The sequence below is a fragment of the Mandrillus leucophaeus genome, unplaced genomic scaffold (genome assembly GCF_000951045.1).
Source record: "Mandrillus leucophaeus isolate KB7577 unplaced genomic scaffold, Mleu.le_1.0 Scaffold566, whole genome shotgun sequence".
Lineage (NCBI taxonomy): Eukaryota > Metazoa > Chordata > Mammalia > Primates > Cercopithecidae > Mandrillus > Mandrillus leucophaeus.
The window spans coordinates 116,758-140,481 of record NW_012106097.1 but is presented as its reverse complement, the minus strand read 5'-3'; the positions used below and the strand labels follow the sequence as shown (position 1 = coordinate 140,481).

The 23,724-nt window shown below is 39.3% G+C and overlaps 1 protein-coding gene across 1 annotated transcript in view; it reads left to right on the top strand.

Moving 5' to 3' along the window:
• Window positions 1-23,724, top strand: part of FNDC3B (fibronectin type III domain containing 3B) — a 310,570-nt gene that overhangs the window by 241,259 nt on the left and 45,587 nt on the right. The window contains exons 21-22 of the mRNA XM_011998294.1: window positions 1,862-2,142; window positions 11,697-11,909. Coding sequence (XP_011853684.1) covers window positions 1,862-2,142; window positions 11,697-11,909 — 494 coding nt within the window. The remainder of the gene's footprint in view (window positions 1-1,861; window positions 2,143-11,696; window positions 11,910-23,724) is intronic.

The window sequence follows — 23,724 nt, the reverse complement described above, 5'->3', positions numbered from 1 at the left end:
TTCACTTTTGTAAGAAAGCTACCAAATGTTTTTCTCTTTATAAGAAAGAAAATCTTTTTGATAACATTTATTGAACACATACTCTGTATCAAGTACAGTTGCCAGAAATAATACAACAGTGAGCCAGACAGGCAACTTTGCCCTTATGTAACTTGCATTCTAATCAGAGGAGTACTATATACTATGTCGGTGATAAGTGTCATGATGTAAAGTACAACAAAGAAGGGAAATAGGAAATGTGAAAGACCACAGGGGAAGGATTGCAAGTTGAAATGTGTTCAGAGAGGGCTCGCTGAACAGATGACACCTACAGACCTTCTCTCAAATGAAAGTGATTGAGCGAGCTGTGCAGATGTCTAGAGAAAAAGCTTTCTGGACAAGAGGAGCAGCCAAGTGTAAAGGCTATGAGGAGGCAGCAAACTTGGTGTCCCTGTGGAGCAGCGGGGAAGACAGTGTAGCTGGAGCAGAATCAGTAAAGAGGAGAGTAGCAGGCAATGAAGTCACAGTGCTAATGGGTTTTTGAAGGGGAATGGTAGTGAACAGCAGATCATATAGGGTTCTGTAGGGTTTCATAAGAACTTCAAAGTTTATTCTGAATCAGATGGAAGCCCACTGAAGGAATTTGAACCAAAAATCCCAATTCATATTTTCACTGAATCACTCTGATTGCTGTGAATATAGATTATTGGGCAAGGGCCGACATAGATACCAGCTAGGAGGTCATTAGAATAACCAGATAGGAGAGAGTGTGGTTGGACTAGAGTAATACAGGATATGCTGATGGCCTGGAGAGGGGCATGAGAGGGAGAGGAAGAAAGGTGTCCAGGGATGACTGAGTTATGACTTGAGTGCTCTGAAGGATGAGGGAAACCTCAGGAGATGCAGTCAGGTTTTTGTAAGGAGGGATGGGATGGGGATGAGGAGCTGTGTGGACATTTGAGTTTGAGAGGCCTGTTGGACATGCAAGTGGAGATACTCAGTGGTTGAATACAGATACCCTAGACCAGTATTCAGAGCAGGAGTGTGGGCTGCACATCCAAATTTGGGAGTAGGTTATCAGTGTCGTTTACACCTTGAGACAAGATGACATCTCCAAAAGTTTGAGTAGAGGTAGAAAAGAGGAGGTAGCCAAGTACCAAGTGCTGATACTCACCAGTGTTAAGAGATCAGGGTGATGGTAGCAAGCAGTAATGGTGATTGAGAGGCAGCAGCAGCAAGTAAGGTAGGAGGAGAAATAAGTGTGGCATCTTGGAGACCTAGTGATGAATAAGCATTTGAAAGATCTGGGAGTGATTAGGTATCAGCTCTTGCTCTTGGGTAAAGTCAGATGAGTGCTAAGGATTGACTTCAGGGATGAGTTTATTATTCATGTGGAAGATAGAAGATGCCTCTTCCTATTGCTATTCCAGGACAGCTCTAGACTTAAAAGTCAGATAAACTGGATTCCGGTCCCAGCTTTGCCTCTAAATCTGAGGCCTAAGTTATCTAATCTGACTCTGAGTTCCCGTCTCTGTAAAAGGCAGATAAGAATACCTACCATTTAAGATCTACCATAGTGGGTTATTATGAAGATCATGTAAGATGATGTATAAACTGAAATAGGTCATGCAAATATAAAATATTATTTTAAAATTATTTTTCATAAGAAATGATGGCCATATTTTGCTTTAATAATGGAAAAAATGTGGTTGGCATGTTTTGGAAGGTGGTCATCAGACAGTAGACATTTTCTAGGATTTATTTCTACCTGCATGTCTGGAAATGTGTACTACTTTAGATTTATTTAATGGCAGCTAACTCAGAGGCATCAAAACGTGCTAATGGTGTAATATGGCCTTCGTCTTGCTGTTCTGTTTTGTAGGCCTTCAATCAAGCAGGGCCAGGGCCATACAGTGAACTTGTCCTTTGCCAGACACCAGCGTCTGCCCCTGACCCCATCTCCACTCTCTGTGTCCTGGAGGAGGAGCCCCTCGATGCCTACCCTGATTCACCTTCTGCGTGCCTTGTACTGAACTGGGAAGAGCCGTGCAATAACGGATCTGAAATCCTTGGTTACAACATTGATCTAGGAGACACTAGCATTACCGTGGGCAACACCACCACGCATGTTATGAAAGATCTCCTTCCAGAAACCACCTACCGGTGAGTGCGGGGGAGTAGAAATCTGCATCAACACATCAGCACTTGGGGCTCTAAGTAAACCGCTGGGGGAAAATGACCAGTGAATGTCCTCTCCTAGCTGTTTCTAAGAGCCCAGATGTCCAGGGTCTTGTCTCACCTTGATCCCTCAGGCCAGAAGACCTGTGAAAAAGCCACACAGGTGCAGGGACTCACTGCACAGTTTTGTGTCCACTCTGACCCACACCTGTCTCTACCCCAGAGTGGACTCAAATCCTCAAGTCAGTCCTCTGAACACTCAAGTCAGAAATTATAAAAGGTCTTTGGCAATACGTTAGCCCAAGAATTTGGCTTCTTCCAGACATTGTGCCGACCTTAACGGTGGCTTAAATGATGATAAAACTTTTAAGATTTCTAAAAGGATGGCATTAGAGATATGTTGACTTTCATTAAACAACCTATGGTTGTTTAATGACTAATAAAAAAATATCTAGAGCTCAAGGGTTCAACTGAGGGAACACATGTTGAGAATCATTGTTTACTAAGGAAATGCCAGGTAACCGCTGAAATTATCAAAAATATCTTCCACATACCAGAAAGCACCTCAGAGGATAGTTCTGTTATGGAGAAGATGAAAGGGTTTAGTAGTGTAGCAACTATGGAAAGGTGAGCTTAGATTTGGGTAGTAAAACCTCAAGACCCTATTTAAAAAGTGTTTAATGAATGCAGCATAAATAATTTAATTCAGTATTATTATGCCAAGGCTAGTACATTGAGCTGAATGTGAAAAGAAACTCACATTGGGAGAATGCCACCTTTTCCTTATAAGATAGCTTTGAACATACCATTTTAGACAGATGGCAATTTAATAGCTTTAGAAAAGGCAAATGTTTGGTCCTAGTCATACAGTTGATCTTGGCCAAAAAAAACACAAAAAACAAAAAAAAAACTTTAGACTGTCTTTGCTGGCCAATCAATAAATTATAAATTGGACATTACATACTTGAGGTAAAAACAATTCATACTTGCTTTTTCTTTTACATCTTGAAGTAGAGGCTGATTTTTCAAAATAATAGCCTACGAAATGAATGAAAATCAATCAAAACCTTTTATGTTCAATATCATTCTATAGTAGTTTGTTTTATTTCTGGTTAACATGTAGGACAATTTTACATACCCATTTCTGTTTATATACAAATAGACAAAAAATTTCAAATATGGATTATCATATTTAAATTGTTTCTAGTTTTAATCCATTGTTCACTTAATCTGAATTACATTTTGTGAGTCAGTATTTATCATTTAATAATAGTATATTTTATATTTTATATCATGAAATAATAAACTAAATATTAGGGACCAAGTTCAATTAACATTTTTACTTGCTAATGTTTATAACTAAGATATTGGTGCGCCAGTATCAGTAAATGAGTATTTTTTCAATAAAGAAATATAAACAATAAAAAAAAAATAATTCATACTTAAGACCAACCAGTTTACAGCTTTAGGAATTTTAGTTTCTATAGCACACAATTGGGTATACTATATAGTATTAATAGAACTATGTTCAAACCACAGTCTTGTTGTTTTATGTTTCAAAAACATAATTGCAATAATTATAGTGAAATACAGAATGAGTATTTCAGGGAACCAAAGGTATAATTTTGGCCCAATCAACTTTTACTTCACCTTTTTTCTGTCCTATAAATTGGTTAAAATATAAGTGAACAGATCATGATGTTCTAGATAAAAATATGTGGAATGAAACATTTTAAGCAGACCATGGAGCTTGGATAAAAGATTTGTTTCTTTTGTTTGATTTTCTTTTTTTTTTTTAAGCCTTCAGCAGTTACATATTGTTCTCATACCAAGGTTATTCTTTCTCTGTGTTGCCAGGACGGGGTTGTACACCTCTCTAGTAAATGTCCTAATGCGAAAAAGCTTTTTCAATGGATTGGTCATTTCTCCATGGGTGCTATTAAAGCAAACTACCCATTGGCTTGCTGACACACTCTGTAGAAATTTCAATTCTGTAGGAATTACAATGCTACTTTTAAAGGCATTCCTTTAAGTTTATAATTGAGTTCGAAATTGAATTTGTCCTTTAGTTTGAAGGAAAACAGTATTATTAAAAATGAAAACCTAACTTTGCTTTGTATGCTTCCAGCCAAGTAGTCATAGATTTGGCAAGATAAGAGGGTCATCGGATCACCTGGTATCACTCCTTCCTGGTCCTTCTATGGCTTGAGCATCTTCAGTGACAGGAGCAGTGGTTCTAGCTTCCACTCACCAGACAGTCCATTCTATTTGTGGATAAACCTCTCTATATCTAAATCTATTTGTGGATAAACCTCTCTATATCTGAATCTATATCTAAAATCAACTGCTGGCCTTAGAACTTCCTCAACAACAGTGATTTTCGAAGTGTGGTCCCTGGACGAGTAGCATTAGCATCATCTGGGAACTCGATAAATGCAAATTATCAGGCTCCACCCCAAACCTACTTAATTAGAAAATCTAGGGGTGGGGCGTAGCACTTTGTGCTTTAATTGGCCTTTCAGAAGATTTTGATGCTTATGAAAACTTGAAAAGCTTGGCCCTAGAGCAGCGATTCTTAAATGTCAATGTATATAAGAGTTGCCTGGAGAACCTTTTCAAAATACAGGTGTCTGAGCCCTACTCCTGTAGACCGCAGTTGGCCCCACAGGGGGCCTAAACATCATTATGTTATAATGACAGCTGTCTCTTATTTAACCATCCCACCATCATTTACACTGTCTTCACTAGCATAGGTTTTCTATAACTGCCTCCATCCTCTTTGAGTGTTGTTAGGTTTTTGGTGACCTCTCTGACGTGCAGTGCCCGTACCTCCAGGAATGGTCTGGTTGACTGGCTCAGAGCAGACCAGGACTGTTGCCTTCCTTGTTCTCCGTACTGAGCAGTTAGTGAGATTGCCTGAGATTACTTTTTTAAAACAACCTTATTATATGCCTGACTCATACTGAACTGGCAGGCAACCAAAACTTAAAGTAGATTTGTTTGTTATGCTCATTTGTACTCCTTTTGCTAAGTACAAAAGGCTTAAAAATAACATGTATTGAGCCCTTACTATATGGTAAGCACTATGTTAGGCTGCCAAGAAGTGAATCATAAATCATTTTGTCGTAACAAGGTGAGGTGGGCTGTACTAGGAGACAAGTTCTGAGTAGTTCAGTGGTAGCAGACTGGAGTCAAGCAGCCTAGACTTCAATCCTATCCCTTATTTATTGTCTCTGCAAACTTTAGGAAGTTACTTAAGCTCTCTGTGCCTCAGTTTCCTGACCAATAAAAAGGGGATAATAATTTTCACTACTTAACAGAGTTGTTAGGTATTGTAGATAAGAGGTCAGGTACCTAGTATGGGGCCTGACACATAGTAAATAAATTATCAGAAAATCTGTTGTTAATGTTTGGTAGGAAAGAAATGAACTGAAAGATGGGTCGTAACCAGATTATAGGTAGAGATCTTATCTGTAGAAACCTGGCATTATCCCTCAAGGTTTTTTTTGCCTCCAGAGCAGGGTATGAGAAGAGCAAGTCTCAGTGCCTGGAGCTGGAATGGTGGCATTGGTGTCAAAGGAGCTTTCAGGAGCAGGAGCTTGGTGGGAGGCCAGTTCCGACTCCCCTCTCCAGGAAGCCTTCTATGAATAACTTTACTCTGAGCCCATCTTTTCCCCGCCAAAAGGGATTTTCTGTGTTTGCTATTATTTCATACTTCAGATGTTTTCTGATGATGATTCTCTTCTTTCATATTTTTCTTCATTAGATGATAGTCCAGGGCAGGGCTGTTGTAAAAGCCAGCCCATCTTCTGCTTCTCAGGCCTCTCCTACCCTAGTCCCTTCGGCTGCGGGTCCTCTCAGTCTCCTTCACACCCACACTCTCAACATCCTGAGTTCTGGGATGGCCAGTCCTGATGAGGGAAGTCTTCCCAGCTAAGGATGGTTTGTTTTGAAAGTCATTCTTCTTTTAATATATTTTGTAGTAGAAATTTGATTATGTATATAAAGTGCATTGCAGAAGGCTATGATCTTCTAAAGCATGAGTGTATGTGGCATATAAAATTTGATCCTTTAATAGTGGATTTTTAATCAAAATTTATAAAGAATGCGGTTCTTTATTTGATTTGTTTAATCAATAATATTAGTATATTGATGAATATTGCAGACTCCCGGAAACATGAAGAGATTTTTCACATCAGCCTGGCCAAGATAAAATTTGCTTGGGGTTACATCACTTCTCCAAATTGGAAAGGAAAATGCTACTTCCCTTGTACTTAATTTGCAGAGCTGAAGATTTTTTAAACAGACATAATGCAAATTAAACAAAACAGAGACCTGCAGATTTTATCTAGGTTTCAAGATTAGCATGTTACTTGAACTAAAGAGAAAACTTCTCAAGTTTGGGTTTTGGATAAACTCTAATTAATTTAATGAAACTTAAAACTCAATTTTTATTTTCTGAGGTGAATTCTTGGAGTGGTTCCTCAGGTTAGTGTTTTGCCCATTAGTCCAATGTCACCTCTCACTGAATTAGGAAATTATTTTCACATACTGTGTTTTTCACCCTAAACCAAAACAAACAGCAACTGCCTCAGTCCTCATTCAGCTGTCTCAGCCTCCCATGCTCAGAGGCCTTATGTTTTCCCCATAATGCAACATCGTTTCATTCTATTTTATCAGTTCCTCAATTGTTTTCCATTTTAAATGTTACATCATCATTAGAAACAATTAAAGTTAGCTCAGTGCATCAGCTATACACGTAAATGTTCATGTATTTTTGCTGAAACAAAATGTGTTTTTGTCAAAATGTAGGATAGGTTGAATTGAGCATTTTAAAATCTAGATAGTTGATTTCAGGGCCAGATGCTGCTTGAATAAAGTGAAGTAAACTTGTTGACTCTTCTAAATGCCTGCTTCCTTGGCAGACGGTCATTGTTGAACTGAAAGTGTGGTTTGAATTAAACATGATCATTTGGTGGGATTGGTAGCCATATTTGGTCCCTGTTACGATATGACCGTATGGTATGCCAGACTCACAGGGCCTTTGCACCTAAAGGGAGTCCTGTTCACGCCTGGATCTAACGTGTGTCTGACACGACCTTGCTGAGCTGCAGTTTCTTCACTTGTAAAACAGACAAAGTAGCTCCTACCTTATGGGGTCAGCATAGAAATCAGAGATGATACTGTAGATGTCAAACCTAGCTTTCAACCCCTAGTGGCCACTCTGTCATTTAGATCAAGTTATTTAACCTCTCTGCGTTTAACTTTGGTTTCCTCATCTCTAAAAGCAGATGTAATAGTACTTCCCACTCTAGTGCATTTTCTGGAACAGGGCAAGTTCTCAATGTGTGTAGTGATGGTTGCCATTGTTGTTTTCTTCAATTGCTGAGATCTTTGTCTCACTCTCACCTTGCTGTGGATGGCTCATAAAGAAGCCCATCCTTTCAGCTGTTGGTGAGTCCTTGGCCATTCCTTGGAGGAAGTGGGATCAGCAGGTTACTCATGTTATAAAGTGAGGTGGTGTAATAGTGCAGCCGCAGTGAGACCTGCCCCTGTGCCAGCACTTTTGGCAAGACGTAGCACTCCCAAAGAAGTCATCAAGATCATGACTCCAAAAATGAACACTTGAAAGTTTGCTAGTGCTTTTGGCTGTCTTGAATCCTCTCCTGATTTTATTGTAGAGTATAAAGTATTAAAAATTAGAAAATACATAAATCCCTTATCTTAGTTAAGTAATCTTCTTTGCAATTGCAGAAAAAAGTCACTGTCCCCATTTTATAGATAAGGAAACTGTTACATAAAAGTGTTCAATAATTTCTCCAAGGTCTCCAAATTGATGAGCAGGATTCCCAGAGAAGCTACACTGCTAAAGAGTGTTAAATGCTACCACAGTTTTCTTGGTGGTGGTGGTGGTGGTGGTGGTGTGTGTTAAAGCTAAGATTATATGCCTAGGAAATATACGCAGTGAAAGATTGGAAAACCATAGAGCTAAAGATATAAAGAACCTAGTACTTACCAAAATACTAGGGAGGCTTTGAGGAAGTAAATGAATTTACAACAGAAATCAAATACCAAATCTAAATTTATTTTTGTATCTTGATACTTGTATCTTCTAAACTATTTTTAAATTCTTATAAGTGATTTAAATCTCTTAGCAATTTTTTTCTTGAATAGAATAGAACAACAATCTTAAGGAACTCATTACCTTATTTTCTTTTGTGTATTAAAGTAGCTAAGAGCTATTCAGTGGCACAGAGCAAAGGGTAGGATCCCCTAGAATGCAAGGTAAGCCAGCAGATGGCAGAAAGGATCTTGGCCTCTGGAATCTGGGAATGTTTGTACCTAGAATAAAGGGAAGGAATGGTGGTTTGGACACTGGAAGGACCTTAATATAAACCTTGTAGGTGAGGAAATGTGTTACACTGTTGAAGAAAGACTAAAACTTAATGTCCGGCTTAATTTCCTTTTCCTGAGAAGGGGAAGAGGGTAGTAATTTCTACCATCATGATGACTGCCTTTTTAAAAAGACTTTTCATTTCCAGTTGCAGAAAAATATGTTACATTCCAATCATAGAAAGAAACTCTTGTATTAACACCATAAAGCAATCTTATAAGACTCATGTGGGAGGCAAGGAAGAGTTTTAGTCGTTCAGTGTTATACCGAGAGACGTACATTGCTTTATCTACAGAAGACTTGATGCAACCCCAGTGTAATAGAATCTGGGAAAAGTAAGGCCCTTTGTGATGGAGTTTTTGCTCTACTTTATCAGAGATGAGTATTTACTACATTCCAAACTATGAGGCAGATCTTTATCTAGTTTTAGGTGATTATAAGTAGAGCTGCTGTAAACATTTGTGTGCAGGTTTTTGTGTGAACATAAATATTAATTTTTCTAGAGTAAATACCTAGGATTGGGATTGCTGGGTCATGTAATAAGTATATATTTAAAAGGAAACCGTTCTCCTATGTGGCCATGTCAGTTTTCATTATCACTAGCAAAATAGGAGAGTTCCAGTTGTACCTTATCCCTGCCAGCACTTTTTTAACATAATGGTATTACATTGCCAATTTAGTTTGCATTTTTCTAATGGCTAATGATGTCAAACATGTTTTTGTGTCCTTATTTGCCATCTGTATTTCCTCTTTGGTAGAGTGTCTATTCCAGTCTTCCGCCCATTTTTAATGGATTATTTCCTTAACTGAGTTTTGGGAGGTCATTATACATTCTGGATACAAATCATTTGTCAGATGTAATGTTGGCACATATTTTCTTCCAGTATCTATTTGTTTCCATTCTCTTAGCAGTGCAAAAGTTTCAAATTTTGATGAAATCCAGTTTTTTATTTTTTTCTTTTATGTAAGATCATGCTTTTCATGTCATATCCAAAAACTCTTTACTTAATTCTAGGTAGTAGGTTTTCTTCTGTGTTTTCTTCTTAAAAGTTTAATATTCTACATTTAGATCTGTGGTCCCTTTTGAGCTAAGTTTTGTGTAAGGTGTGAGGTTGAAGCTGAGGTTTATTTTCTTCCTACTGATATCCAATTATTCCACCACCATCTGTTGAAAAGACTGTCTTTTCTCCATTGGATTGCTTTTGCATCTTTGTCAAAAGTTGATTGGCCACGTTTGTGTAGGTCTATTTCTGGAGTCTCTATTCTCTTGTATTGATCTAGGTGTTTTTCTTTTCACTGGTACCACACTCTCTTAGTTACTGTAGCTTTATACTAAGTCCTAAAATCAGGTAGTGTGATTCTTCAAACTGTATTCTTATTTTTAGACTTTGCATTAGCTATTTTAGTTCCTTTGCCTTTCCACATCACTTTTTTTTTTAATGTATAAAGAAAAGAGATTGGTTTGGCTCATAATAAACTGTAGGCTGTACAAAACCTTTGGTTCTGTAGGCTGTACAAAAAGTGTGGTGTCAGCATATGCTTCTAATGAGGCCTCAATAAACCTTTAATTATTCGGTCTTCCTAGGCCTCTGGAGGACAGGGGCTGTGTCTCCAAGATTTCTGAAATGCCTTTAAGGGCTTTTTCCCATTATCTTGAATATTAGTACCAGGCTCCCTTTTAATCATGCTAATCTCTCTAGCAAGTGGTTGCTCTATAGACTGCGTTGATTCTTCTCCTGAAAGTACTCTTTCCTTCTCTACCACATGACCAGGCTGCAAATTTTGCAAATTGTTACTCTTTGCTTCCCTTATAATTGTAAGTTCCAACTTTAAGTCATTCGTTTGCTCCCATATCTGATCACAGGTTGTTAGAAGCAGCCAGGTCACCTCTGGAACACTTTACTCCTAGAAATTTCTTTTGTCAGATACCCTAAGTTATCACTCTACCAAGGAGGAAGTTCAGCCTTCCACAAAGCCCTAGGACATGGAAACAATGCAGTGAAGTTCATTGCTCCACTTCCCAAAAGTTCCTCATTTCCATCTGAGACCTCCGCAGCATGGCCTTCACTGCCCATATTTCCATCAACACTTTGGTCATAACCACTTAATCAGTGTCTAAGGAGTTCCAGACTTTCCTGTCTTCTTCTGAGCTCTCCAGACTCTTCCAGTGTCTGCCCATTACCCACTTCCAAAGTCAATTCCACATTTTCAGGTATCTTTATAGCAACCCTCTACTCCTCAGTACCAATTTGCTTTGAGTTCATTTTGTGTTGCTCAAACAATTCTCCCACCACAACCTCCCAAGTACTGGGGCCACAGGCATGTGCCGCTATGCCCACTAAATTTATTTTTTTGTAGAGATGGAGTCTCACTAGGTGGCCCAGCCTGGTCTCAAACTCCTGGACTCAGGCAATCCTCCTGCCTCGGCTTCTCAAAGCACTGGAATTACAGGTGTGAGCCACTGTGCCTGGCCTAAAATAACATTTTATATATACATTTTAACTCTTTGATTTTAAATTCATAGATGATAAAGGTAATATCTTTCTTATTCATAACTCTGTGCTGCACATAGAAAATATCCAGCTAAGATTTTTGCACATCTGGATGGCATCCTGTTACTAGCAATATCTGCATGCTTAGCTCTAGTTAAAGACTTGCAGAGATTGTTGGATGAGGCTGGCAAAAGGGAGACATGAAATGTCCTATTGATGAGTTGTCCTTTGTTTTTTGACTTTGAAGGATACTCATTTGTTCCTTCATTTAGTTTACTCTTGATAGCTCACCTACTTCCAAAACTGACCATGAGGTAGCTGAAGGGTAACTAGGACAAAATATAAAGCATATCTTTAGGATATCTTCCCTGAGACAACAAACCTATTTTTTAAAAATTTAAAGAACTAAGAGATATCTTGCTACCGTGCTTTTTTGCTATTATTATTATTTTTTTTAATGGAGACTATAGTCTGTCCACCTAGCAACCCCATGCTTCTATTTGTCTTGAGTTACTTTATTTAACTTGTTTTTCTTCATTCTATGTTATTGCTTTAGGGGCAAGTAATAAATACTATGCTCAATGTTTATTTCAAATGAAGTATTGCTGCTGCTTTAACCTGCATTGTCTGTATTTTTTTTTTCCTTTCTCTAGGATCAGAATTCAGGCTATAAATGAAATTGGAGCTGGACCATTTAGTCAGTTCATTAAAGCAAAAACTCGGCCATTACCACCCTTGCCTCCTAGGCTAGAATGTGCTGCTGCTGGTCCTCAGAGCCTGAAGCTAAAATGGGGAGACAGTAACTCCAAGACACATGCTGCTGATGACATGGTGTACACACTACAGCTGGAGGACAGAAACAAGAGGTGAGGTGGGGGTGAGGATGCTCCTGAAGCTTCTGTGGCTTTGACTTGCGGGGTGAAATCTCAATCATACATTCTTATTTGCTTGCACTAAGACCCTCTTCCTTCTTGTTCAGAGGCTTCCTTTGACTTGAGTCCTGCGTTTTATACCTAGAGTTGTTCCCTTTATTCTCCATTTGGAATTTCTAAACATTCTAAAGATCCTAATTTCCCTACATAAGATAATATGCACTTTTTTTTTCCCTTTCATCAAACCAGATAATGGAGATAAATTATCTAAAGAAATTGTCAAATTCAAGTTCACACTATGTAATAGCATTATATTAGTCATGAGTGCAGAGGGAAATAAGACCCAGGAAGAGATGTTACCTCTTTAAATATTCAGTAACCATCAGGACAAACATGTTTACCAATGTGAAATAGCTGTGGGTGATGTACAGATGGGGATTGTACTCTGTAACTATGGGCAATGCAGTATCAAATTAACCAGAGCAAATAGGAGATTCTTCATAAGACTCTGTACCCAGGAAACCCTCTTGGCTGTTCAAATCAAATGTAGCCTTTCACATAGTATTTGTTTAACCTAACTTCATTTTCTCTGAAATGGCCGATCAGAAGACAGTCAGCCAAACTGTATTTAGAAATAATCCGATGTCAAGCAAAAGTTAATGATGACAGAATGTTCTGTTACCAAAAGTCCTAATCAGAGAATCAGGTAAAGGGGATGGGAGAGCACCATAAAACCAAGACAACCAAAATGCTGCTACTTCCCTGCTTACCTACTGACACACAAAACCAGTGTCAGTATAGAAGCGTTTCTGTCATTTCCTTTTATGCATTATACTATTCTGTTCTACACATATGGAACCCGTTCTAATTACACAGAAAACCCTGTCCCAGTCTCCACCCCCTACTCTTCAGTCAGGCACTCTGATGGATTTCAGTACAGTGGAGCCCTGTGGGCCTTCAGTGGAAACCAAGATTAAAAATCACATAAGACCCTACCTCTAGGAGCATAATAATCAATTTTAAAAATGGCCGTAGAACGTTAGTGTCAGGGGAAAAAAGTGCTTTGGGAGTTTGAAGGAGGCAGAGACCATCTGGTTTAAAAGATCAGGAAAGGTTTCTTGAAAGATGTGACATTTGAGCTTGACTTTGGAGGACCTGGCAAACCTGGTAATTTTAATGACAGAATAAAAAGGGATTATCCTTTTGGAAATTAGTTCTAGTGAAGAGAACACAGAGAAGTTAAGGCTTCCTTTAATAGGTTCCTAAAAGATTAAATTCATATTCATTGATATACAAGATCATTCATCTTACTGTGCTATATGTGCCTTCGGATGTGTTTTCATGGGCTTATTATTTTACTGGCTAGGGACTACTCAGTGGGAGAGGGCTGGCAAGAGCAGGAATTGTGAACTAACAGAAATCACAATACATGTATAAAACTAGCATTGAGGGAGATTTTTAAGTGTCTTTTCATTTTTCCCAGGCCTGTGTCTTCCATTGGTGGTAAATCCTTAGAAAATAGCTTCTAGTTGTGCTGTTTTAGAAAAAAGGGAAGCACAGCAAAGTTGTTGAAACTGGTAGCTAGCCGAATAGGGATAAAGGCCAATGCCTTCCAATTCCCTGTGCCCTGCCTCCACTGCTGTCTTAGAAATATGGGAAGTGAAGACTCTGCCCCAAGAAGGGCACCCCCTCTTGCTGCATTCCTGCCCTGTGTGGGGCAGCAACCCACTAGTGCCTCATAGGGAAAACCACAGAAACATGTAGTCTGATCCAAGGTTTTCCATGACACGGTGGCTCCTGGGCACAGAACAAAAGCTCCCCAAGCACTTTTCCAAATGAGGTTGCTGGCATGAGGCATTTAAATATGCCAGACAAAAAATAGTGCAGAATCTAGTAATCAATACATGTTGTTTCTTCCCCCCTCAAAAAGCCCAAGGCTTGCCTAATCAAATAAATGACTTGCCTAAATTTAAATGGCAATTTAAGAAAACTTCACATTAGGAACAGTATTTTTCTTAATTATAGGAGCTAGAGTCCAAATTTATCTTTTTAAATTAGATTTGTCAATGCTCTCAGAAAGTTATTAAAGTGATGGGAATATCGAGCATAATAAATTCTCATTCTATTTGTGAATAATTTTCCTGAGATTTAATAGAATGAAAACAGCCTAATTTTAGTTTGAAGATGACCTTCGTCAGTGTCTTGAAACTGAACTCTTGTAGTAAGTGGCCTTTTGAATTCAAGCCTTTAACTTTGAATCTTGGCACACGGATATCAAGGAGAAACAATTTGAGTTGGATACATCATAATGCTTATTATTAGCATAGCCTTTGTCAATCTAGTCTCCTCAAGGTTCTTTAGGACCTGGCTTCTGCAGTTGAAAAGAACAGTGTCTTCCTCCCAAGGGGTAGCTGTCTTTTTCATTGAACTTGTTGCTAGAGGAGCTTCTAGTTGTAAAGCACATATTCTTTAGCATATGTGTTAATTTCATTAACCACCAGTAAGTTCGTCTTATGCACGTGGCCAGAATAATGATATATCCAGCTTGTGGCCAAGGCGAGAACCATAGATATGCTTAATTGTTATTCTACTTCACTTTTTTACCTGCGGGCTCTCAAACAGATTTTTTTCCTCTTAAGTTTGAGCATATTTCTTGTAAATAAAAGGGATCCCAAAGAGCATCTTGTGCGAACACTTGGCTTAAGACAACTCAACCTAAAATTCATCTAGATCACCTGGACTTTCTATGTTGAGAGGATTTTTCCCCCCGGAATGGGACATTTGTTTCCCATCCATTCGGGCTTACGATACTGAAGAGTCCCGGTCCATATTTATGAGGGAAGCAGCCTGAAAGTGTTACCATGAACACTTTATAAACAGGCATTGTGGGCCTTTGAAAAGAAAGCTGCTGATGTCTGAGTTGTATGGGAGTCCTAACCAGCTGTTTAAGTGTTCTTCTTAAGTATATTTTGTAACAGAAGAAAAATGAAAATTAATATATCTGTGCTTCATAATTATCATGTTAAAGAGTTGAGTCAATTTTAGCAACTATTGCTAAACTTCCTTATTCATTAAATAAAGGGGTTAAACTAGAAGACGATCTCTGATATCCTTTCACCTTTTCACCTTAAAGCAACAAATCTTTGTAGAGTATTTGTGAATTAAGTCCCTTGTAAATGATTGGGACGTGTTGCCTCTTTTCCTTTATATTTTTAGCTTCTGCTATTCATAAGTAAGAAAGTAAGAAAAATACTAACTTCCCTTAAGAGTAACTACTTAATGTCCCAAAACCCCTCAGGTTCTGCAACTATGATGCACTGATTTATGATGTTTATTTATATGCCTCTCACTCAGAAAATTTGAAGTGACCAAGAGATTTACAAATGCAATGTTCAGCCAAAAATGTTTTTAACCTTCTAAAGGATAGTTATATTTTTATCATTGTTATTTTGTTATTGTTGTTGTTTTTACAGCCTCCCTCCCAGGAAACTTCTATTTATTGCATGCCTACAGAGCGCTAAGTGTTGAGAGCTCTGCCTACATTATTTAGTTCTTGAATAAAAAGGGAAATATTTTCTAGAAAGTAGGGTTTGCACCAAAGCCTTCTACCATTTAGGTGAAAAAAAATACATTGATAAGTTGATTTGATTTCAACTTACAATTATTGGAGTTTTATACATCAAATAGAGGCACTGCTTAAGTATTAAATGGACAAAGATGACTAAGATAGATCCCTTAAGGAGCTCACAGTCTGGTGGGTGATGGTAGGACACAGATGCTTTAAAGCAAATTATGATGTGGAAGGCCTAAAGATTGACACGTGCACAGGGTATAGAGGGAAAATTGAAGAATGGCATCTAAGGTAGGCTTAAAATCAAATGAACACTTCTTAGAAAAGATGATAAGTTGAGTGAGTCTTAAAAGGATGCTAATCTTGTAACCTGATATCTGGGGAGCTTTGGGATGGAGACTCGTGATGAAGACTTGGGATAGGATGAAAATTACAGACAAAACTTCCAAAGTACAGAAAGGTACCCTGAGTCTTTCTCCAGGTAACTGTCTTTATTTGGTTATTTTCAGACCTGGTGCTTTCTTTCCCGTTAAGTTTGGGCATGTTTCATGTAAATAAAGGAGATCCCAAAGAGCATCTTGCCCAAACCCTTGGCTCAAGGCAAATCAACCTAGAATTCATCTAGATCACCTGGACTTGCTATGTTGAAAGGATTCTACCCCTGGGGATAGGACATTTGTTTCTCATTTATTCTGGCTTATGATACTGAAGATTCCCAGTCCATATTTATGCAGGAAGCAGCCTTAAAGCAGTGCTTCATATTTATGGAACTAAGTTCATTTCATTGATAAGATTATGATCATTCAATCATCGATTTGTTTTTTTTTTCTTGAATTGCTACTATGTGCTGGGCCTTATGAGGTATGTGGACTATCTATGAGAGCTTATCTTGCTGAGGGAGATAAATTAACATTAAACAGTAAGCAGACAGTAAAAGAGACAGCAGACAGCAAAACAAAAATTAAATTAGTTTGGCCTTAGAGTGATTAAGTCTATTATTCTTAACAGATCCAACACAGAAGATATGAATGTCTTTGGTTCCCGTGTTATACAAGAAAAACATATCTCCAAAGTAAACATTTCCATAAAGCTGCATTAACCTCATACAGGCACTAGAATAACAGGATCAGCTTGTGCGTTTTAAGATTGTAGCACTGTGCCGATGACTTTGAAGATGCGTTTATCTGTGTTAAATGAAATGTTATGCTGCCCTAACAGAATTGGAGTTGATGCTGCTCCCTGTCCTGACCCTTGTGGGTCTATGTTCCCTGATAATTGTATACAGCACTGAGGCAGGAAGAACGTAAATTCCAGGAATGCATTTATGGTTAATCTGTTGTTGAGGTTTAGTCAGACAGCCAGTGTTTTTTAAACCAAGGCTCCATGAAATTGGGCTGGAGGAAGAGGGATCTAATAGAGCAGATAATTACCACTTGCTCTCCATTAACTCAGCCATTGTGCCCAGGACACTTTTCCTTTTGGCCAGCAAAATTGGAGAGGCTTTGTCATGTTTACAGGGAGCCTGCCTGTTGGCTATTAGAGAGGGACACAAAGAATCTGATATAGAAACCCTAAAAGAATACACACTAGGCAAGTAATAAAAGTGGCCGGGAACCTGAGCAGCATAGTGAGACCCTTTCTCTAAAACAATTTTTAAAAACTTAGCCAGGCATGGAGGCACACACTGGGTCCCAGCTACTCCGGAGGCTGAAGTAGGAGGATCCCTTGAACTCAGGAGTTTGAGGTTGCAGTGAGCTGTGATCTTACCATTACACTCCAGCTCGGGCAACAGAGTGAGACCCAGACTCTTTAAAAAAAAAAAAAAAAGTCTGGAGTATATGGGCACTGAGAAGGTGTGAGCTTTCTCAGTGTATGCCTATTATAGAACAAACTCCTGCTTATATTTCTCAGACCATGTTGCTGAATTAAATGAAATAGATGTGAGGCAGCCAGCTCAGGGCCGGACCTTTAAGAAACCCTCAGGATTTGTTTCCAGTGCTTCTCTGACTGGTCCCCGATCCATATGATCATCTTTATTTGATAAATGACATTTTCATATTACATCCATCAGAAGGCTATCATGATTCTCAACATGGGTGTCAAATCTCTTAAAATCCCAGATCTGTTGCTGGATTTCTAGGTGACTAGAGGCATATCCCTTCACTTCTTTTTGCCTTAATTTCCCCTCCTACAAAATGCAAATAATGATAGCTGTCTTCAGTCCTTAACTGATGGAGAAAAAAAGATTTAGAAATGTTTTTGGCTGGATGTGGTAGCTCATGCCTGTAATCCCAACACTTTGGGAGGCCGAGGCAGATGGGTCACCTGAGGTTAGGGGTTCAAGACCAGCCTGGCCAACATGGTGAAACCCCATCTCTACTAAAAATACAAAAATTAGCCAGGCATGGTGGCAGATGCCTATAATCCCAGCTACTTGGGAGCCTGAGGCAGGAGAATTGCTTGAACCTGGGAGGCAGAGGTTGCAGTGAGCCGATATCACGCCACTGCACTCCAGCCTGGGCGACAGAGCAAGACTCCGTCTAAAAAAAAAAAAGGGACATTTTTTATTTCTTAGAAAAGGAGCATTTTATCTCTTAGAAATTTTATCTCTTAGAAAAACAGTTTAGCCTTTGAAACAGAGTAGCTTAGTCAATCTTAGGCTAAAATGTCCAGGCACAGACAGAGGTGAGAGGTGGCAAATGAACTATTTGAGATCTTAACTGGACCGAAAATAGAAGTCAGATTGCAGTTTTACCTCTCATTTACTAAAAACAAAAATAACAGAATGGAATTAGATAGCATTTTTTTTCAGGTTGAGACAAGGTCACTAAAACATTAGTAGGCAAGTAGAAATTTAGAAAACTCTGGGAATAGCATCCTTGAAGATTTCACTGCATATACTTGAAAGCAGAGTAGGAGAGTGGGAGAATGCAAACTTTTCAGGTGGTCTTTAGAAATTCTAGTCATCCTTTTTTCAAATATAAATAAATCTCCATTTTAATATATTAATGCCTAAAGTATACCAAGAAAAAAAGAAGATTTTTTTTGGTTTTATTCCTTTATTCTTTGTAAAGAATTTCCACCATCAGTAGGTATAGTGAAATTTTATCTCTTAGAAAAGGAGCATAAAAATATTCCACTCATTAATGAAACAGTATTACAGCCTGATCACTCACCAGCCAAAAAAGGTCCATATACAGCCAGGGACAGAGGGTTGGGAAATTAACCTCTTTTCTCAATAGCTGTTGGCACGTTCATGCTCAGTTGGTAAACGGGGACTCTTGCCAACATCAAAATCAGTTTAGGTATTGCACCTTCCCTGCCTCAGGTTCCCCACATGATGCCATCTGCTTCTCCATAGACATGGTCAGACTCCATGTTCTTGGCAGAGTGAGGGCGAATACTATCCATTTCTATTTTGAGCACCATTTGTTCCCAAATGCCACCTGAGTAACGTACAGAATTCTCTATCTCTTCCTCTGTCTCTCATTCATACACATACACACAATCCGTGGAGCCCAGGGAAATTAAGAAAAAAAAAAAAAGACATGTCATTTTTAATGAATATTGCTGAGCTGTTGAGTTTTGATATTGTGAAACATGTTTTGAAAGGTACCATTTGCAGCCTTTAGTGGACTACAGGTTATTTTAGGTCAGCAGGTTAGAGCATTTTGAGAAGTTAATGTTAATGGGTTGCTGTGAGCCTGTAGTTGGCCTAGGGATTATAAGATAACAAGGTAGTAAACGTGGAAACGTTAGCATTACCTCTTATTTTCCACCATGAATTTAAGTTATAGGCCAGTTATAACTTCTTGGATGCATTCTTGGATGTTTTTTTCAAAATGAAACTGTTTTAAGGAAACATTCTAAAGCTAAATTCTTCATGTATATTATATGTCCCCCTATAGTGATTTAAAATAAAGGAACATTTAAAGATTTAACATGATGGAACTTCTTCCTTCAGTTGCACTTGAGTGCAAGAAGTCAACTTTCACAATGTTAAAGCCTAAAATATTGAAATTAAAAGTATAGCCTTCCCCTGGAATTTCTGGAAAATGCCCAGAATCTATTGTTTGCCTTTCTAGTGCATATTCAATAAGGAGTCATAGAATTTACTTCGATCTCATAAAAGTTCCTGCCAACTGAACAAGACAGCTGTTTTCTGGCAGTTGAGCTGCAGAGAGTTATGTGACTTGTTCAAGTTTACAGTGACGGTAATAGTCTCTGCATTCTGGCTAAGACCTGTGTATGTCTTTTTGCTCTTGAAACCTTGCTCTGTCCCGCCATGGAGTACTCTCACTGGCAAGCAGAATAAAATAAGCAAAGTCATTCGGTATTCACAGACACATAAAACTTTGTTTTTCATTTTTAAATATCTTTTTTTTTAAGAGCAGTTTTAGGTTCACAGCAAAATTAAGCTGAAGGGACAAAGATATCCCTTATCCTACCTACCCTGACACATGCACAGCCTTTTCTATTATCAGCATCGTCCACCACAGTGGGATGTTTGTACATTTGTTACAGCTGATGAACAGACATTGGCACATCATTATTACCCAAATTCCATAATTTACATTACGGTTTACTGTTGGTGTTGTTCACTGTATGAATTTGGACAAATGTATGATGATGTGTTTCCACCATTATGGTATCACATATAGTTGTTTCCTCAGTATCTATGGGTGATTGGTTTCAGGGCAACACCCTCCCGCCCCGCCCCCCCACAAATCCGTGGAAACTCCAGTCCCTTATATAAAATGGCATAGTATTTGCATATAACCTACACACATGCTCCCATATACATTAAATCATCTCTAGTTTACTTGCGATACCTAATTAATGACATTGCTATGTAAATAATTGTTATACTGTATTGTTTAGGGAATAACAAGAACAAAAAAGGCAGAACATGTTCAGTATAGATGCAAACATCATTTTTCCCCCATTATGTTCTATCTGCAGTTGGTTGATCCACAGCTATGGAACCTAGGGATATGGAGGGCTGACTGTGCAGAATGTTTTTTTTAATCATTGGCAAATCACCAACATTAAAACTCATGTATGCTTATTGCCATCTAAGTGTCTTGTTTCAAGAAGGTATTACAGTCCAAGGTGAAACAAGTTATGGGCAGAGCCATCAAGAATTCATTTAGACTGTAAACTTTTAATGACCCACCCAACCTTCTAACCAGTTTATTTCCCCTTTCCAAGTAAATATTCTTAGTGTAGGATAGCATTTCTCCCCATCTTTCTTCTCTCTAAGTAAAAATGCTCGACGCTATGGGCAGTGTCTAGATTGGGCACATTGCCCCGTCTTGGTGTTTTCAGCAACAGTTCTTAGCCTGGACTCGCCAGGACAGGGTGATGTTGGTCACATGCCCAACTCTTCTCTCCAACTCAAGAAAACCTCATGGAATGAAAGTGAGAGGGATGCCATTCTGAGGACTCCTTCAGCTTTTCCAACCTTGTAAAACAAACTCGTGAGCATTGGTGCTTTGTTAATAATATTCGTGTTAGAAACAATAATATTTACATAGTATTAAAAACCGTGGTATTTATGGAACATTTAATAAGTGCTAGGCATTATCTAATGGGTTTTCCTTCATCATCCCTTTTAATTCTCTCAATAATGCTACAGGGTAGTTACTCTTATCGTACCAACTTTACAGAGGAGGAAACAACTTACCTGATTATAGAACGCACCATTACCAGACTGTTGAACCTGAACTCAGACCCAGGCCAGCTTACTGCAGAACTTCTATCATCATCCACTTTGTTGTATCCGAACCCCCTGCACAGTTGAGCCCCACAGGTGTTACTGTGCTTGTGCTCTTCTTGGTCCTCATAGGATCCTGGGTCATGGGACTGATGCCTCTGCAGCTTCATGGGCACAGGCAGCAGGGGATGGAGGTAGAGTAGAAGACCCCTTAGAGGTATTGCCAGCGTGGGCCGGGGCTCCTGTGGTACCATAAGGGGTGCCTGTAGCTACATATGCCTCAGCCTGAACTCATACTAAAATGACTCAGTGACTTTATTGAGCATGTAGTATGTTCCAGGAACCGCTATATGTACATTATTCCTTGTTGCTTTTGTCAGCAAGAGTGCTCATGTCATGAAAATAACAAAGTGAACATTTTATTTGTATTCCTTGGCCACCAAATTAGATGAGTGATTTATGATGGGGAGAGCTAAATGTCTGGCATAGGCTGCAACAGAACATCACAAATTTAGATTGACATGTTCCTGCTGGGTCAAAAGCTGTGAATGACCCCAGTAACCTGGGAGAGGCCTATATAGCAGGAACTGGGAGCCAGAGGTCCTCAGGGTACAATTCAGATCCCCAAAAGGTGACCTGTGGCCTTCGTGGTGCAGAGTTTGGGGCCGTTGAATAATGCCATATGCCAGGCTCTTACTGTGTCCTGTGTCCTGGGCTCAGTGCTAAGGTTTTAGCCACATAAATATTGCATTGACTCTTAAAACAATCTACGAGGTAGATGCTATGCCCATTTTACAAATGGGAGGAACTGACACTTAGCAGGGGTGAATGATGTGGCAGTAAAGCGCAGAGCTGGTTAGAGCACAGGTCTTCCTGGGTCCAAGTCCCTGTGCTCCACCTCCTCCACCCACAGTGTCGGAGTTACAGAGCGGGTGAAGGATGGTCCAGTTCTTCTCAGCAGCCTAGAGCAGGGGAGCAGCCCAGGGTTAAGCAGGTGTGACTCCTCGTGAAGTGCATCCCTGTTTCCTGAGCCCCACTTGCTGTCAGAAACCAAGGTATTGAGGGCTTAGTGAGAGTTTTTCACCATTTCCTGTTGCTTTAGGTCCTCCTGTTTCCAGTTGATTTCTTCCTATTCCAGGGATCTCTTCCCTTCCCCAGGGTCGGAGCAATGCACACTGAAGTATTAATAATAGTGATCAGCGCCTTCAAGACAGCAGGGCCCTCCTGTTGCCTTCTGGCCATGGTGTGATGTCCCAGGGCCTGTGGTGCATAAGCAGGTGGAATCTAAGCACTGACCCTGGTCATTCTAAATATAAGGGGAAGAGAGAGGACTAGGAAATCTGGACAGATGCCATTCCCCTCTTTATGGCAAAGCCTTGCTCTTCGGAATCCTTATCTGCATTTAAAATGTGTGGTCTTCAATCATTGTGTCTTGGGATGCTTGGTATGTTTAATTCTATCACAAAAGGCCTCTGGCTTACTTATTAATGAATGTTGAAATTAAGTTGGTCTTTTAAAAAAGATACAGGAGCAAGAAAAAAATTAACTTAGTCTTCGTAAAACAAATATTTGATGAATATTTGTAATCTCTCCCTGAGTGGTTCTAGCCACAGGGGTGTTAACCTGCAGAGCTTCCTAGAAAGAGCACCATGCAAACGGCCATAAATCATTGGCCCTGAAGAAAGAAGATTCTCTCTTCTTCTGCCTCCTGGAATGATGGGAAATAATTATAGAATTGGGATGAAAGAGGAATTATATTATTCTTGTGTCGGCATATGTGCTTTTTATTATGTTTTGATAGGCCTTTATTGTCTGATACTGGAGGAGCAAGGGGAACCAGACATTACTGTCAGCATGTACATTTCATGCTAGGGTTTACCAGAAAGAAATTTAGGATCGACAGTTATCTGAGGCCTGCTGTGTCAGACCTTGGGGCTTTTATGTGAGCTATCAAATTCAGACCTCACCAGTGTGTTCTGAGGAAGCGTCTCTGCCTGTACTTCACTGTCAGGACCCGCCTGAGGGAGAGTAAACAGCCTCACAGGTGTAGTCCCACAGCTCATGTCTGAGGCCAGTATAGCAGCCTGCTCTGCAGGGTTGCCTCTTACCATGCGACTGACTTTCCACCCGGAAAAAATAACTTCTGTGTTAGCGGACAGTAATGTACATGGTCTCTCAGAACACACAGGGAGTCCTTTCTAAAAATCCTATCTTCACAGCATTAGGATGATTATAACTAACACATACTGAGTTAGTATATATCAGGATTAGCCTAAGCACTTTGATTTTTTTTATTTATTTATTTATTTATTTTATTTATTTATTTTGAGACAGAGTCTTGCTCTGTCACCCAGGCCAGAGTACAGTGGCGATCTTGGCTCACTGCAACCTCTGCCTCCTGGGTTCAAGTGATTCTCCTGCTTCAGCCTTGTGAGTAGCAGGGACTACAGGCACGCACCATCACGCCTGGCTAATTTTTGTGTTTTTAGTAGAGATGGGGTTTCACCATGCTGGCCAGGCTG